A 17954-nucleotide genomic window follows, 5' to 3' on the forward strand; every position below is an offset into this window, starting at 1 on the left:
ATTCACAAGGAGAGATCAAAATATCAACATTAACAGGAGTTCAGAGGAAGTTGCATCCAGCCCTCATGGATGACTTTGAGGAGTTCAAAACTTCAGTGGGGGAAGTAACTGCAAATGTGGGGGAAATAGCAAGAGAACTAGAAGTGGAGCCTGAAGATGGGACTGAACTGCTGCAATTTTATGACACAACTTTAATGGATGAAGAGTTGCTTCTTAGGGACGAGCAAAGAAAGTGGTTTCTTGAGATGGAATGTACTCCCAGTAAAGATGCTGTGAAGACTGTTGAAATGACAATAAAGGATTTAGAATATTACATAAACTTACATGATAAAGCAGTGACAAGTTTTGAGAGGACTGACTCCAATTTTGAAAGAAGCTTTACTGTGGGAAAATGCTATCGAACAGTGTTACATGCTACACTGATAAAAGGAAGAGTCAATCAACGTAGCAAACTTCCAATTTTGGCACAGAAAATTTTGACATAGAAATTGCCACAGTCGGGACGCCTGGGTGGCTCAGTCGGTTAAACGTCTGCCTTCAGCTCAGGTCATGATCCCAGGATCAAGCTGAGCAGGGAGCCTGCTTCTCCCTCTCCTTCCCGCTTGTGCTGTCTCTCGCTGTCTCTGTCATTATCTGTCTCTCTCTTAAATAAATAAAATCTTTAAAAAGAAGATAAAAAAAAGAAATTGCCACAGTCACCCCAACTTTAGCAACCACCTCCTTGATCAGTCAGAAACCATCAACGTGGAGGCAAGACCCTCCACCAGCAAAAACATTATGACTCACAGAATGTTCAGATGATGGTTAGCATTTTTTAGCAATAAAGTGTTTTTAAATTTCTTTAGACATAATGCTACTGCACACTTAGTAGACTACGATATAATGTAAACATAACTTTTATATGCACTGAAAAATAAAAAAAGTTCATTTGACTTGCTTTATTATGATATTTACTTTATTGTGAGGATCTGGAACCAAACTGCAATGTCACTGAGGTATGACTATATTGGCCATGGACATTTGGAAATAATTAAAAGTTAAAAATAAGTACCACTTATCACATGAAATCACATGAAATATTTTAGCATCAATTTAACAAAATATGTCCAAGACCTGAACGTTGAAAAATATTTCTGAAAAAATTAAAGAAAATCTAAATAAATGTTCATGGACAGGAAAATTCAAGACCATTAAGCTGACAATTTTCTCTAAAATGATCTACATAATACCCATCACCAGGCTAACCCATCCCCCCACCCCCCTCTAAAACCCTCAGTTTGTTTCTCAGAGTCCATAAATTAAGGAGGGCACGTACTGCATGGAGCACTGGGTGTTATATGAAAACAATGAATCGTGGATCACTACATCAAAAACTAATGATGTATTGTATGGTGACTAACATAACATAATAAAATAAAATTTAAAAAAATAAAATTAAAAAAATAAAATGATCTACAGATTCAATGTAATTTCAACGAAAATATGAACAGGCATTTTTGTAGTAATTGACCAGTTTATTCTAAAATGTATGTGGAAATGTAAATTAAAGTCCTGGTATAGTAAGAAGGTTTTTTTTTTTTAAGGAGACAAATTTAGAGGATGGTGTGACTTTATAACATATAAAGCTACAATAATCAGTGCCGTATGGTGTGGTTCAAGGTTGACATATAGATAAAAAAAATAGTCTGGAAATAGACCTGTATATATATGGTCAAAGATGCTAGGTAAGTGAACAGAGAAAGAACAGTCTTTTTTGGGGGGTGGGGAGAGGCAGAGGGAGAGGGAGAGAGAGAATCTTAAGCAGGCTCCATGCTCAGGAAGAGCCCAATACGGGGCTGTCTCATGACCCTTAGATCATGACCTGCGCTGAAATCAAGAATCAGATGCTTAACCAACTGAGCCACCCATGTGCCCCAAAAGAACAGTCTTTTAATGATGTTGGAATAATAAAATAACCATGCAAAAAAAAAAAAAAGAACCTCAATCTTCGCCTCACACTGTACCCAAAAGCTAATTTGAAAGAGACCATAGATTTAAATGTAAAAGCTAAACCTATAAATCTTTTAGAACAAAATATAAGAGGAAATCTTCACAATTTGAAGGAGTAGGACAAGTTTCTCAGATACATAAAGTGCTAGTCAAAATATGTTTTTGAAAAATTAGGCTTTATTAGAATTAATATCTTCTGATCTTCAAAAGATGCCATTAATAAAACGAAAAGGCAAGTTATAAGCTGGAAGAAAATATTTGTAAAACACATATCTCACAAAAGACATATCCAGAATATATAAAGAACCCTTAAAACTCAATAACAATACAAACAATCTATTTTAAAAGTGAGGAAAAGATTTGAACAGACACTTCAAATGAAGATATATGAAGATACATGAATGACATATAGCAAGATGCTCAATAAAATTAGGCATCAGAAAAAAAAATTAAAATCACCACATACCCACAAGAGTGGTAAAAATTAAAAATACTAACAATACCAAGTATAGACAAGGATGCACAGCAATCGAAATCCATACTTTATTGGTAGGAATAAAAAAGTGGTAAATTCCTTTCAGAAAACAGTTTGGTAATTTCTTAAAAAAATAAATATGCTTATTATATAACTCAGCAATTCTACTCCAAGTTATTTCCCAAGAGAAATAAAAATGTATGTCAACTAAAAGCTCTGGACACAAATGTTCACGACAGCTTTATTTGTAATAGTCCCAAATTGTCAACAATCCAGATGTCCATTAGAAGGGTAACGGATAAACTAAACTATGGTATATCCATACAATGGAAAACTATTTGACAGTAAAAAGGAACAAAAAGACTATTTATACACAGAGAGGGAGGCAAACGCTAAGAGACTCTTAACTCTAGGGAACAAACTGAGGGTTGTTGAAGGGAGGTGGGTGGGAGGATGTGGTAATTGGTCAAAGGGCTTTAAGGAGCGCACTTGATGTAATGAGCACTGAGTGTTGTATGCAACTGATGAATCACTAAATTCTACCCCTGAAACTAATAATATACTATATGTTAACTAAAGTGAATTTAAATAAAATCTAAAAAAAAAAAAGACTGATACGCGAAGACCACGGATAGATCTCAAAAAATTATGGTGAGTGAAAGAAGACAGACACAAAAGAATACATTCTGTACTGCATTTACATAAAATTCTGGAACAGGCAAGACTAATGTATAGTGACAAGAGGCAGCTCAGTGTTTACATCCAGCCAGGGATGGACATGGGATATACTGACTGTAAAGAGGCACATGAGCAAGAGAGAGCAAGACTGGCAGAAAGAAGCTGGAGGAAAGGGCCAGAGCCCTTCAAACACTAGGTTGCTTGGAGCTGCCTGGCCTAGGGCTTCTCTATACAATAGATGAGGGATGGAAACTACCATTTGATCTATTCACTGAATTACCAAGCCAAATATACTCCCCAAACTAAATATACTTTAGGCAGACTTTAAAAAGAAAGATTATGATGTGGGGGAAGGTAGTGAGATTAGTGAGAACCACAATCACTTCCTTTTCCTGTTCTGAGTGATCTCAGCTCTGCAGCTACTGTTCTCCTCTCCAACTTCCCCCTCCTTTCCAAAGCCCTTAGTGATTCCCATTTGACCTTAAAAATTGGCTTAACCCACACCAGCCAGAAAGAATCCCAGAATATTAGAGATTTACTAATGGAAGTTCCTCTAGAGGTCTTTTTGATCCCAGTGGGAAAACGGAGAATCAGAGAGGAAAAGGGACCTGTCCACCGTTACCTGGCTAGTACTAGCAGAGATAGGGCTTTTACACCTTGGCGTAGGGTAGGTACCCTTGGTAGGGTAGGTAAATGGGAGGGGAGTGGATTTTTGTGTAAATGTCTCCACCATTTATGTTATCATATAGAGATCCAGTTAGGCTAATAAGGTGACATCCAAAGTCACTACATTTTACAATTCCAAGGGTCAGGAGTCAGGGTAATGAATATACTGAATTGTGTAACACCACAGTCCAAGTAAACATCACTTAGGAAGAAGAAAGACTGTCATTTTTTTACAAGTTTATGCTAGGTTTTTAGGAATAAAATCTGATTTAAACCAATCTATAGTAACAAGAAAGAGAAATATTATTGAGCTGCTTAAGAGGTGCTAAATACTGCACTAGAAAGTTGATACATGTTAGCCCATTGAATTCTAACCATGTTCTGCAGGGTAGCCATTATTATCCCCATTTGATAAATAAACTGAGATTAGGAGACATTATATGTCTAAATTCACATGACTCGTAGCTGCTGGGCTGTCCACTGAACCTAAATCTATCTGATATCCAAACTCAAGCTCTTTCTATAAGATCATGGCAAGGATTTAGGAGTCTTCCTTAAAATGTTCTGCTCCTACTATGCATGAGACAGGCACTGGTTGGGGAAAGGTACAAGGAATATTTGTAGCCTCCTAACAGTTCTCAGGATATTAGGGCTGAGTAGCCTTTACTCAGGAAAGGATCTTTTTTTTTTTAATCTATGAGCCTGCAAAAGAGCATCAAGAAACTTCTTCCATGTCCCTGTTCCATTTTTTTCATCTTTCCAAATGCTTCCAGAATTACCTGGTTTGTTTAAGAACAATATTCATTACATTTACATAAGATAAATCATTATGTCTGATCAAACAACAATGCATAGTATTGAATATTATCAAATTATATAAACATATGCCAAGTTTTCATAGTGCATTGTTTGTGCAATGTGGTCATCCATCGACATTTTAAAATCTAGGGGGAAAAGAGGTAAAAACACTGTTGTTAGAGTGTGTGTGGGTAGTTAAAATGGAATTTTAAGCTATATTAATTTTGTCAATTTGTGTGTAATTGTTAATTTTTGCTTTTTTATTTTTGCTTTTGTTATGCTGTTGATTGTGTCTACCTTGCTACTCATATTTGACCTTCTGATACATTCCAAAGCAGACAGCCCTGGTTAGATGATCCTGAACAATCCATGAGGAGAAGAGGGAATCTTTCGATGTGAATATACAATATATACCACAGAAACCCTTGGATATGTCTAAAGTTCCTTCTCTCTTATAGTATGAGTGTTTTGTTGGTTTGCTTTTATTTCTTTTTTTTTTTAAAGATTTTATTTATTTATTTGACAGAGAGAGACACAGCGAGAGAGGGAACACAAGCAGGGGGAGTGGGAGAGGGAGAAGCAGGCTTCCCACTGAGCAGGGAGCCCGATGCGGGACTCGATCCCAGGATCCTGGGATCATGACCTGAGCCAAAGGCAGACGCTTAATGACTGAGCCACCCAGGCACCCCACGGTTTGCTTTTATTTCTGATAAAATATTAGGTTATGACTTTTAAGACCCGTAAACACCATTACTAAAATAGTTTTAATCAACAGGTTTTCCAAGTGTGACATTTCTTCCCATTACCATTCATGGTTTCCAGCTTCTGTCAAGTAGCCAAATACAAATTTTTATTTTAAAAATCATCCAGGCCAGGTATGGGACCTAATATTGTCCTCTTCTTACAATATTTATTCTGAGTTATTTACCTTGATGTTTTACTGAATCCTTCTTGGCCCATCTGAAGTTACCTACATTCTAGACACATATTTATGTGGATATAAAGTGACACAACCTCAGTATATGAGCCACTTCCTCTCTGAATCTCTTATAATAGACCCACTGGGGAAAATAGCATAGTTGTCAGAAATAAGAGAGAGAATAAGGCTGAGGGGATAAGAGGAGAGACATGAAACAGAAATACACAATGATGCACAAAGGGACACACAGGGACAGATTTGAGAAACAACAAACACAAAGATGCATAGACATTAACTCCCTCCTCTCCTCCTTCTTCCCTCATCTTCCCCTGAGTTTCCAAGTTTTCCTCAGGCTCCTCCCACACTCTTTTCCCGTTCCCCGGTCCTTTTGGCACCTACTTGATATGCTCTGTGCGTCCAGAGCCCTCAATGGTCTTGGCTCCCCAACGTTGCTCCTTCTCAGAGATGTCATTCTGCAAAAGACAACATTGAGCAATAAGTGATGGCAAGCGATGTGCCACATGGAGAGAGCCCATGCAGCTGGCACACATGCCCTCCAGGTCTCCTGCATCTCCTGCCTCCTCTTTACTTTTTGTAAAAGTAAAGTTAGGGTCTTTACTCAGGATCTTTACTCAGACTCCTCCCTCATTTTACCCGACCCTGCCCCCCACCATGTTAACATTAAACTGGTGGGCTCTGAAACCTCCCTTTCTGCTCCCTTCAGGTCTTCTACGACTACTGAATCCCCACAAATTACACGGGTCTAGCTCATATCCTGGCTCACAGGCCAAAGGAGACCCAGGTTAACCCACCTATTTATAACCTCACCTTCACCATGGCTTGTCATAGCCCCTCAGTCACAATGTCAAACACCTCTGCCCCTGTCCCCTTCCATCCTCAACATCAACTATCATGCATGCCCCACTCATGACAGCCAACTGTCCTACCAGTCAGTTCTACCATTAGGGCTATTTCAGTCCCAGATTGTCCTTTCTAAACCCCCTCAAAGATGACAGAGTGGCCCAGATGCCCTTCCCTCATCCCCCCACCTCCACCTTTTATTGATTTTCTAAGCAAAGCTATTCCCAAACTCACCACAAAGTCAGGGTCTGTGTCCCAGTCATCACCCTGGGTCTCCACGGAAACAGATACATCATGCCCTACTACAGACTTCCACATCTGAGGGTGACAGAAATGGGAATAATTAGGAGGAGAAAATCAAGAAGAGGGAAAACAAGAATGCTGAAGTCAATCAATGATATAGCAGTCCAGTGGTTTTGCTATTTTTTCTTAGAATAAAATAGAAGCTGAGGCAAAGCAGATGTAAGTTTTAGGAAAATACTTTTGCTCAGTTACAGGAGTGGGGAGGAGGATTTATTCAAGCTAAACTAACATGGCCTAAGCCTACTGAGTCTGGGTATAGGTAATGTTAAATGTTGGTAATGTAGGTAATGGTAAATAACCTTTAATGTTAAATAAAGCGCTGGGATAATTCATTTGTATCCCAAGGCTAGCTGGGCAGTGGCTTGAAGTGGCAATCAATGACGGTTACTAGGGCATCCCTAGAATTATAGCACCAACCCACTCATGTTTCTATTCATGACTCCTGTTATAGCTGTTGAAATGTATATTGGTCCAGCTCTGAATAAAGTGAACACCTACACTCCTCTCTACAACCTGCATAATTCTACCGAGAAAATCCCAACTCCAGTACAAGTTGCTGTCCCATCTCCACTCTAAGAGCAGCTACTGAACAGGTGCATGAGGTCAGTAGGGCAGTCAGCTGAGACTCCTATCCTGAATAACACATAGGGAAGCATTATTTGCTGGGAATGAATCACCTATTCTTTAATTTTTAAAAAGTTCAATTATATTTCTAAGGAAGATAGCTGGTTCAAAAAATAACATGTAATGAATCCCTTATTTTGAACATTAGGAGTTATTAGATTTTTATTAACTAAATAAACAATAAAGAAATATTTAGAGAACACTAGTATGAAGGGGAGCCAAATTGTTATTCTACTGTGGCATCCCCAGTGTTTCCATTGGCCCTGCCAGTTATGCATGAGGAGCAGCAAGTTGCTCTGCATCTGTGGGATCCTGGATTTCCGTGTGAAGAGGAAAGAATGGATAATGCTTATCTGCTTGGGGGACACTGAGACTTCTTGACCCTGATACCACTTGTTAGGTGGCAACTCCCCTACTGATCCTTCCCTGGACGCCTCATTCCACTGGTGTCTTTTCCTATGCTCTTTACTGTCTTCTAAATGAGTTCCTCTTAACTGCTCCTGGGACTCCATAGTGTCTCCATACAGGCGCTCAGAGTCTCCGATTTTCCTTTCTACATGAAAACTCCATCTTTCTCCACACTCTTTGAAAATCCCCTTAGAGGGGTGCCTGGGTGGCTCAGTCGGTTAAGCGTCTGCCTTCGGCTCAGGTCATGATCCCAGGGTCCTGGGATCAAGTCCCACACCGGGCTCCCTGCTCAATGGGGAGTCTGCTTCTCCCTCCCCTGTCCCCCCAGCTTGTGCTCTCCCTCTCTTTCTCTCTCAAATAAATAAATAAAACTTAAAAAAAAAAGAGAGAGAGAAAGAATCCCCTTGGAAACTAGCCCAGGGAAATTAGGGGGAAGGTTGGTTAAAGAGATGCAAAGAGGACAGTGAAGAAGTATCGACTGAATCAGCTACACTGTGGGATGAGTCCCTGCCCAAAACAGCTCTGCCTTCCCCTGTGGGGCAACAGTTATGGATGGGAGAGCAGGTAGAGAAGGCCTATGGTCCTGGCTCCTGGGCTCCTTTTTGACAAAATGACTTCACACAGAAAACTGGAAAGGAGAAGTTTCTGAAATATCCATGATCAAAAAGGAAGCAACTAGGACTGATGGTCTTCTCCTCTTTCCTGCTGATCCTCTGAGGCCTCAGCCTAACTCACCCCAAAAAATCTCCCATCCTCATGTATTTTTGAAACAAAGGGAAGTTTCTGATAGAGACAATTTGGTGTCCTTGACCTACTGGCCAGAAATAGGAAAGCGAGAGGTGCTATTAGCGGTAGGGGACTGGGGAGTAAGTTGGTGAGCAATGGTGCCCAGGACTGCAGGCACAATCAAGGGCCTCATCACAAGGCTGCCCTACAGCGTCAGTAAAGTACATGGACCTTGAGTCAGAAGGTCACCACAGCTCTGTTACTAAGCCTCTGTGGAAACAGGGGTAAAGGAATCAACATAAGGTATGTACTTACTTGTCAGGTACCAGGGAAGGCAATTTAAAATGCTAATTTGGTAAATCATTGAACATCTTTGATGCTCAGTTTTCCCCAGTGGAAAATAAATGAAGAGGTTAACTTAGCTAATCCATCCAGTCCCCTTCATTTCGGCCATTCTGGGATTATATGATCCTACAGTCATAGAAACTAGCCCTCATCGAACCGTCCGTCATGCCTTCACTGGGCTTCCATCTGCCCTGGCGCTCAGCACTGGTGTACAGAAGCAACCACTTCCTGCTCTGTCTGTCACAATGTCTCCTAGTGAGTTTTGTCTCTCTACTAGACCCTATGTTCTCCAAGGACAGAGACTCTGTCTTCATCTCCTGTGGTCCTCCTCCCATCTCAGTGCCTAGGAACAACAGGCCTTAGGAGGGGGTTGTAGATTGTCAGCAGAAACTAGGGGTCCTGGATGGCTGCTGAATCCTGTGCCCTGAGCTCCAGACCCTCATTTCCATTTCCATCCCCAGATGCTTATTACCCACAAACACTCACCCCCAGGCCTCTGGCCATAAAAGCTTAAGAGCCTATTAGCAAGGACTTCATCTCTCACCGAGGACTAAGAGCCAGGTAGGTTCCTCTTAATTCAGCTCTTGCCCTGCGCTCCCCGACTTTCCCACTGCTCAGAGTACCCACCTCCAGTAGCGCGAGTGTCTGCTCTAAGCTCCCAGCTTTTCACGTCGTCACTGGGCTCCCTCTCTGTGCTGCCACTTCAGAGCAAGAGACTCTGAGCTGCTGCTTCAGTTCCGTATTCAGGTCTTCTGTCATTTCCTGATACCCTGTCCTCACAGCTACTTCCTGAAGTTTGAGTCAGTTCCTTCTGCTTAGGCACTTAAAAAAAAAAAAAAGGATTAAATGCTTCTGTGCCTAATCTTTTGCAAGGCTCTGAGAGTCACGGGGAAGTTATAAAAATGCTGCTCTTACTCTTAAGAGTTTATATCTGGTCAGGGAAGCAAAACATTCAACCAGAAAACAGAAAAGAAGGTGTAGAGCTGCATTCATGTCCGAAATAGGTGGCAGTTACATCTGGTATGGTAAAGGAATTTGTGGTGAAAGTAATTTGGTGTGGGGTGAAGTAATCAAGAAAGGCTTAATGGGAGAAGTGATTTTTATGTGGATTTTGAAGGGTAAGATTTAAAATGAAACTCACTTCTACATTACCCATAGCACTTAAAACCAGGATTTGCATACAACAGTCAAATAAACATTGATCAGTTGAATGGTGGAAGAGAGTAAGTCACAGGGGAAAGGGAAGATATGGAGATAGAAATTTTCAGATTGTTTAGGGGACAGTGAGGAGTCTGAGCTAACTAGTAGAAAGATTTGGTTCCAGTTAGCAGAAGAAAGTCTGGAAGAACTAGATAGTACCACATGTTGGAAGGTCTTTGTGGCATTTGGTATTACTGTTCATCAAGATTTGCTGCCCCTCCCTTCCCTCTTGAAGTCAGACTTGCTCAGGTGACTTATTCTGGCCAAATAAATGTGAGAAGTGAAATACATCACTTTTTGGTGGAGACTTTAAGAACAGTGCAAGCCTTTGTCATGCTCTTTGGCCCACTGTTCACCGAGGCAAACTGCTGTTCTTGAATGGCTCCTCTGGCAGCCTGGGTCACCAAGTGACAGGGTCCCCAACTGAGAATGATGACAACACAAGTATACTAAACAGTAATCTTTGCTGTTTTAGCTACTAAAAATTGGGAGTGTTTGTTACTGTATCTGACCTAGTCTAATCTAAGTCTGATGATGTAGAGTTCTGACCTGATTTGCTGTTTTAACTTCGCCAGTGGACTCAAGCAGAGACTAGATGAAAGTGGTCTAAGATACAGCAGAAGTAATTTCTGCATTAGAAATAAGACTTTAGTCGCTTCTTAAGGATTCTCTGCCAGTTTGGTGGGTGGGGCAGTAGTAGTGTCTTTACTCATCTTTCCTACTTCATGTATAGGAATATGGCAGTATCAAAATTATTTTAAGGAACAGTAAATCTGAGGGGGGAAAGATTTTTAGATCATTTGGAATCCTAATTCAGTGTCAAAAATGGGAATGATCAGACCAGATATTGTGACACACCATCCAGATACAATTCACTAGAGAAACCATAGAATTTAATCAGAGATGACACCAAGAAACCCTAGCTTTCCTTAGCAAATGTCCCATGTTCATTTCTAATGAGACAGCAAGGTGTACAACATAGAAATAGCATGGGCTTTGAAACCAGAGAACCTTAGTTCAATTCATTTATTATACTTCGATAAAGTTAGCTTTTCCTAAGCAGCAACTGAATATAAAAAAGTGATACTTATTCTGCTATACCCTATTAGACTTCCCTCCCCCCACTCCCACCCGGAGGGATCCTTAGGGGCCTAATGTTTTCAGTATACACAGATAAGCATTCTCTCAGGGCCAGGCATGAACAGCATGAATCTCAGGCCCTAAGGCCCAGTTTGTTTGGCTCAGTATTAGAATGAATTCCCTCATTCCAGTTCATCACCCCGGGGTCTAGGGGCTAAGACTAGAATGACACATGCAGCCATTAACTGGTGCTGGCCAGGGAGAAGGAAGCCTGAATAGGTAGAGTTGACAAACCCTGAATGCATTCCTGGCTGCCCCACCCCCCTTCCCCTACCTTTCTTCACCAGCATGCAAGCACTCGTACATAAGCACCCGTGTATACATCCATTCATACACGTGTACATACCACCACAATTTTTGATTCTGAAAATAATTTTATTATTTTACAGTTGTTCAGGAAAGTTCCTGGGTTGCTATGACCAAGATTTGGTCACCACAGAACAAAGGATCACAGCAGATCAATCAGTCCACCAGTTTTCCCTCTTCTTTGGGTGATAAGAGCAGGCAGGGAACACACCATGTGCATAATGAGAAAATAACCAGCAGGTAAGGGTGGGGGAAGGGGAGGCGAGGAACAGGCATAAATGGAATTCAGTCCTGGCTGCCATTCTCAGCTTAGGTTTAGAAATGCTGTCTTCTCTATATTCACCCTCCACTTGCCTCAGCTCTGTTACATAGAGGGCAGATGACTACGGGCTGAGAAACCGGAATAACTGTCACGAGTAGCAGAGTAGCTGGGTACCTCCAGAAGCCAGGCGTGGTCATCAGGCCAGTCAGATCCCCCCAGTGGCAGTCAGTGTCTCACCCAGGACTAGCTCTGAGTATACTGCTTTAGGGCCTAATTCGAGGCATGCCCAGACAACACAGGAATGACAAGAATCTGATTCACAAAAAAAAAAAAAAAAAAAAAGAATCTGATTCCCACCGTCCATAGCCAGTTCTTCCTTTCGATGAAGGGAAAGGCACGGGCCACGTACTACCTCAGGATACACGGGATCAAGGGCATACACAACAGGACGCTATCCTTATAGTCCAGGACCACAGATCTAACTCCAGTGATGTACGAACAGCCAGGGAAGGAGACGCTGTCTGACCCTGGGATCTGGCAGCCAAAACCCCCAGAGAGTTGTTCAGCTCCCACCCTATTTTGCAGGAGACCTAATCAGCTACTCCATGAGATCCTATTTCCCAGAACTCCGTTTATGGCAGGTCTACCTTCCCTCTGAAGCAGGAAGAAATGTAAGGTAAATGAGGCAAAGAAAGTATCAATTGAAATGATACTGGACTACAGATTATTAGGTTTATTAGAACCATCTTCTCAGCTGAGAGACATTCCCCAGCATTTTTCACAGGACCACAAAGAATCAGGGCCCTGGAAAATGTGAACAAATCCCGGGCTCAGCGAGCAACGGTGGGGCCTCCTCAGATTACGCAGAAAGAAGTGTTCAGGCCCCGGGCAGTAGAAGAAAGGAGACTCGCTGGTCCCTGCAGCTCTGCCCTGGGCTCACATCCACCTCTGTTTGTGCAGGCACTTTCTGTGGAGAGTTGGAGAGAGGACCTGTAAGTGGGAAGACTGTTCCACTACAATCGATGGTTTTGATGTTAGAGGTGAGGGAATTCCAAGTTCTGAGGGGAGTGGCCGAAAAGGTGAGAATTCAGTTTATAGATGGCCTGTGAAACACAGAATGAGCAGGACGTGAACCATCAGGAAGTAGATGGCGGCTAGCAGCGGCACTCGGGTCCGGGAATGACAGAGTGAACGCAGGACCCGCTTCCATCCAGCACCACTCCGGGTCTGAAAGAAAAGTTTGAAAGTCAGAGAGTTTTACCCTACAGGGATATGGCCCTTTCCCTTCTCCAAACACTGTAGGAAAGAGGTGTCCTGAGAGAAAGTCCCCTTCAGGGTCACTTGGCCAGCTCCAATCCACTAGGTTCGTCCAACCTTCCATATCCTTCCACTCTGAGATCCATCAGTGCCTGGACTTCCCCCTTCCTTTTCCCTGACCCCCTGCCCTCGATGCAGCCAGCCCTGTGCGACAGTACAGGCCCCTCTCTTCACGCCTCTCCCCCTTACCCTTCGGCAGGTGCTGCTCGTAAGATCTATTAACAGCGCGTGCTCCTGAGTGCCGCAGGAGCCCATGATGGGAGACCGGGCAGAGTCCCAGTCACTGTGCTCCGACCTGTGTTGAGAAAGAAAAGAGGCATGGGTTGGCTCCCAGCATGAGCAGCTGCTCAGGTGAAGTCTTCCCTGTCACCTTGCCGTGTGACGTGGCACAAGAGACCTGCAGCGAAGGCTGCCCCCCACAGTTCCTGCCCCCACAAGAGCAGGGTGCAGGCAGAGCAGTTTCTTTCTGCAGCAGCAGAAGGCGGGGCTAACTACTAGGAATGGATGCCTACTACATAAGAGATGCTGCATTGGGTGCTGTACGTACACTTAACCAGTGGTGTTGCTGTCTTCAAAGTAAGGCCGAGAGCGGTGAAATGTCGTGCCCATGGTGGCACGGACAGTAAGAGGGAGGGCCAGAATTCAAAACCCAGGTTTGTCTCTCTCTAAACCTCTTGTTCTTTTCTTCCAGTAAACGAGAGAAACTCATTCAATTCTTTTTTCATTTACTAAAGGCTAACAGGCAAAAGCATCCAAGTAAGCCTTTTGTGGGGTTCTTAGAATTAAACTCAACTGGCAGCCTCTACTGCTTTCTTCTTCATTTCTTGCTGATTTGTTTAATACTGGAACTTCTCCACTTACTGAAGAAGCTGCTCTGTCCACTCAATGGTTTCTTGCAAAAACATGAACTGCATCAAAGCAGCTGCAGGTAACATAGCACATCTGCTCAAACATTTGCCTGCAGGGATGCACTTTTTAACCGTGCTGGGGAGGATGGAACTCTTCACACCTCCATATGAAGGGATGTCCATTAGCCTAACACTCCTGGCCTCTCTTTGCAAGTCAGAGTTTTGCAAGTCAGAGTTTTCTCCTGGAGAGAAAGAACACTTTAATCCGATTTGTGAGCCTGGAAGGAGAAACTGAGGTATCACAGCCTTGCTCCATCCTGCCAGTTTCCCTCTGAGAGCCAGGCTGACTGCACAGTACACCTTCTGTGTCTGTTCCTCCAGATGATAAGCTTCTCAGGGGCATCCGTGACCTGGGACAGCACAGTCTGGCAGGACACGGGTCAGTATGTCAGCTTCTGTAGGCTAGGCCCAGGACAAATGAAATGTCTGGAATATTGGTGGGAAAATTTGGCTGCTTTTAAATAACAAGTCCACTGAGTTGCACATACACCATGAAGCTCGAACATGAGAATGGCAAGTATGGGGCCTAGGCAGGCAGCATGTGATCAGCTAGCTACCTAAGTTTGCATTCTGCACCAGGGCCAGAGAGGACACCGAGGAGGGGCTAAGCTTGGATTAGTGTGGCTTGTCTTGACCCCAAATGCACTTCAGCGCCCATCTCAAGATGGGAGCCAGATCCTAATGACTCCCAAGCCGCGCCACTGAAATGTACACAGTATAACAAGAAAGGATCAGGAGTGAACAGAGGCTAGGCTATCTCCCATAGCCCTTTACCGCCGGATCTGCTCCTCGGCTACGGAAAGGGCAGTCTCAGCAGCCACTCTTTGGTCTCGTTCTTCTTCTAGCAGCTTCCTCAGTTCGTTCATCTCCTGTTTAGTGTGGCACAGCTGCTGGGCTTCTGCAAAGCTTCAAAATGAAAGGACAAAAACAGCATCAGTGGATACAGAACACAGTTGCTGATACAAGGGATTCAAAGTCTTCATAAGGTTATAAAGCAGGAAAATGTCTAGAAGTTTATACAAACACAGAAAAGAGAAAAAGGAAAAGATAAAAAAAGGAACATTTTAAAAGTATAGTTGTCGAAAGAAGCTGCAGAAAATGCCTTGAGACTTTAGGGACTGACCGTGTACCTTTCATTTGAATACCAGAGGATGAGGATTGTGTGTGTGTGTGTGTGTGTGTGTGTGTGTGTGTGTGTGTGTGTGTGTGTGTGTGTGTGTGTGTGTGTGTGTGTGTGTACACACTGCTATGCTGCTTTTGCTTTACAAACTTTCCAACTTTACAAATTTATTAAATCGTTACTATTTAATCCTCACATCAATCCTGTGAGTCTGATAAGAAGACGTATTAAATCCGCACACTGGGCTCCAGGTCTATCTGGATGACGGCCCATTTCTGTACACACAGTGCACGCGCCAGGGTTGTGGGCTGCTCCCCTACCTGAGCTGTGGCTCCCTCAGTTCTTCGGGATCACTCTTTCGGTGAGTTCCATTCTTTTCCTGGGGAGCTCCTGGAGCAACATCTATATTCAGCGGCCCCTAGAACAGCAAGTTTAGTAATTTAGTGATGAAAGCACTTAAGAAATTGCGTGGGCAGAATGAGAACACACTGAACACCAGAGTGAATGAGACACCCCGGAGAGGAACAGCTCCACTTGTCATCCTCTTCAAGTACAGAGTCAGAAGTGAGACTCTTCTGCTCTAGGAGATGAATCTCCTACCTAAAACTCTGGATTAGATTTTTTTTCCTAGATTCTCATTTTTTAATCTCTCCTCTTAAAAGTTGAAAGGCTTACCACTTAAAAGCTTATCTGCTTTCTTCCAGCAGAGGCTCATGGATTTTCCAGAAGCTACTGTGATGCTTCCCCTGTTCGACTGCCCCTCCCAAACCTCCTCCCCTGCCCTAGTCAGCTGCACACCAATTCTCACTCCCCACCTCCACGGAGGCAGGGCACTCCAGCTCTACAGCTGCTCGACAGCCCCGCCTGCTTCGTTTCTCAGGGCCAAATCTTCCTACAGCTTTCTTATTTCTTGAAGCAAAATCCACACCGTCTTAGTGTCAGAGTTCCAAAAGCTTCAGTCATCAGTTTCCCATTCACTTTTTGATTTCTCTCCCACCATTTCACTGATGTTTTTCCTTCTCATCCCCTCACACTTTGATTTTTCTAGGCCTTATTCCCATCTCAGCAAACGCTCTGCTCTTCTCTCGGACTTTCCTCCACGACACCTAATTAATCTTCAGCCTACAGCGCCAGCCTCTTCCATGCCACTCTTTATGTTTTGCCATCTGCGCTCAAGTTCCTAACCCTTTTCCCAGCCTCTCACCGCCATCTTGCTCACCGCTTGCAGCTCCTGGACCTGCTTCTCCAAGACCGCGCAGTGATTAAAAAGGTCAGTGTAGTGCTGCTGGTTCTCACGAAGACTCTGACTGGTATCGCAGAGCTGAATTGAAAGGGTATTTTTCTCTTCGAGCAGTTGAGAGAACTGAAACAGAGGAGAGGATGAGCACCATCCCACAGGACTGTTTCCCAACAAGCAGTGTTTCGGAAGACTCTCCTGAGTTTCAAAGTTCTGTTTTTAATGTAAGCCCTTTATTTCTATAATGGTAACAACAGCATTGTGTGTTCCTTCAAAGTGAGGAAACTCAGAATTTTTCAACCAAAAAGGAAAACAATTCTGGAGGAGTAGTAGGAAACTTTATTTATGGTGCCTAGTACATTGACTGGGAAACCAGAAAGCAGGGTCCCACAAACAATCCGAGAGTATAAACTATCCTAGGTACGTAAGAGGAAAAAGACAGCAGTGTGAGTCCAAGATGAAATTACGAACAAATGACCAGCATCCTGAGAACTCAATATGAGATAGAACTGTCACCTAGAAATTCATACAACCATAGTACTGGGCAGACTCTTCAATGCTATAGAGAGTCACAAGTTACCAGGAAAGTGGAAAAAGAAATTGTAACGTGTGGTTGGGGGGGAAACAGAAGAAATCCTAAATTGCCTGTGTATGTGGAAGAAATGACACTGGGTGCAGCACACTCTCACAGGTGGAAATATTGTAGTTGCTCAAAGCAGGACCTTCCTCTACTACCTGAGTAACATGTCCCAGGGTCAGGGGTGTTCACCTCCTGACAAAGCAGCCTAAGCCATTTTTCACCATGTCAAAAACAGAAGATTTTTTTTTTATATTGAGCAAAAAATTTACCCATTGTAGCTCCTATCTAGTAATTTGAATTCAGTCCCCTGTAACTAGAATATATAATACCTCCCTTGCAGGCTATCAGGTTTCAAGTTCTAGTTACGATAGAGATGTCTCTCCGAAGTACCTACTGTAGGAATGTAAGCATTATGTGAAGGGAAACTGGTGTAACTGGATGCATATTCAATCTTTTCCTGAGTGTCTTTTTTGTAAGTATTCTGGGTTAACACTTGTGTAAAAAAGTTGATGTGGGTTGCTGGAGGGGAGATGGGTGAGGGGATGGGTAATGGGGTGATGGGCATTAAGGAGGGCATTGATGTAATGAGCACGGGGTGTTATATGTAACTAGTGATGAATCACTAAATTCTACCTCTGAAACAAATAATATACTATATGTTCACTAACTTGAATTTAAATTAAAAAAAAAAAGTTGACCCAATGTTCAAAGAGGAGAAGATACATTTTTCTAGAGATACTCTGATTGACTGGGAAGGACATCTGATGCATACAGAAAACTAGAATAAGAAATCTCCATGGGGGGACCTGGGTGGCTCAGTGGGTTAAGCGTCTGCCTTTGACTCTGGTCATGATCCCAGGGTCCTGGGGCATCTGGGTTCCCTGCTCAGCAGGTAGTCTGTTGCTACCTCTCCCTCTGCCCCTCCCCCCTGCTCCTGCTCTCTCTCTCTTGCTCTTGCTCTTGCTCAAGTAAATAAATAAAATTTTTAAAGGAAAAAAAAAAGAAATCCACATGGTATAACAAGAATATCTGCACAGCCAGAATGAAAATCACGAGTAACCTTACCTCTGAAGAGAAACTGACAAACAAAAC

The 17954-nt window shown here is 42.9% G+C and overlaps 2 protein-coding genes across 6 annotated transcripts in view; both read right to left on the bottom strand.

Annotated features, from left to right (window-relative positions):
• Window positions 1–9548, bottom strand: part of HCLS1 (hematopoietic cell-specific Lyn substrate 1) — a 29251-nt gene extending 19703 nt beyond the window's left edge. The window contains exons 1-3 of the mRNA XM_028110664.2: window positions 9420–9548; window positions 6621–6704; window positions 5925–5998 (exon numbers count right to left, since the gene is read on the bottom strand). Coding sequence (XP_027966465.1) covers window positions 5925–5998; window positions 6621–6704 — 158 coding nt within the window. The 5' untranslated portion in view covers window positions 9420–9548. The remainder of the gene's footprint in view (window positions 1–5924; window positions 5999–6620; window positions 6705–9419) is intronic.
• Window positions 9549–11486: 1938 nt separating this feature from the next.
• GOLGB1 (golgin B1) overlaps window positions 11487–17954 on the bottom strand; it is a 98476-nt gene continuing 92008 nt past the window's right edge. For all 5 annotated transcript variants that reach the window (XM_028110524.2, XM_028110526.2, XM_028110527.2 and 2 more), the window contains 5 exons: window positions 16265–16408; window positions 15366–15463; window positions 14700–14831; window positions 13207–13312; window positions 11487–12927 (listed from right to left, as the gene is read on the bottom strand). In XM_028110524.2, coding sequence (XP_027966325.1) covers window positions 12793–12927; window positions 13207–13312; window positions 14700–14831; window positions 15366–15463; window positions 16265–16408 — 615 coding nt within the window. In that variant the 3' untranslated portion in view covers window positions 11487–12792. The remainder of the gene's footprint in view (window positions 12928–13206; window positions 13313–14699; window positions 14832–15365; window positions 15464–16264; window positions 16409–17954) is intronic.

Source organism: Eumetopias jubatus, unplaced genomic scaffold, assembly GCF_037043125.1.
Source record: "Eumetopias jubatus isolate StellerSeaLion01/CBP00866 unplaced genomic scaffold, mEumJub1_p1.0 scaffold_1, whole genome shotgun sequence".
Lineage (NCBI taxonomy): Eukaryota > Metazoa > Chordata > Mammalia > Carnivora > Otariidae > Eumetopias > Eumetopias jubatus.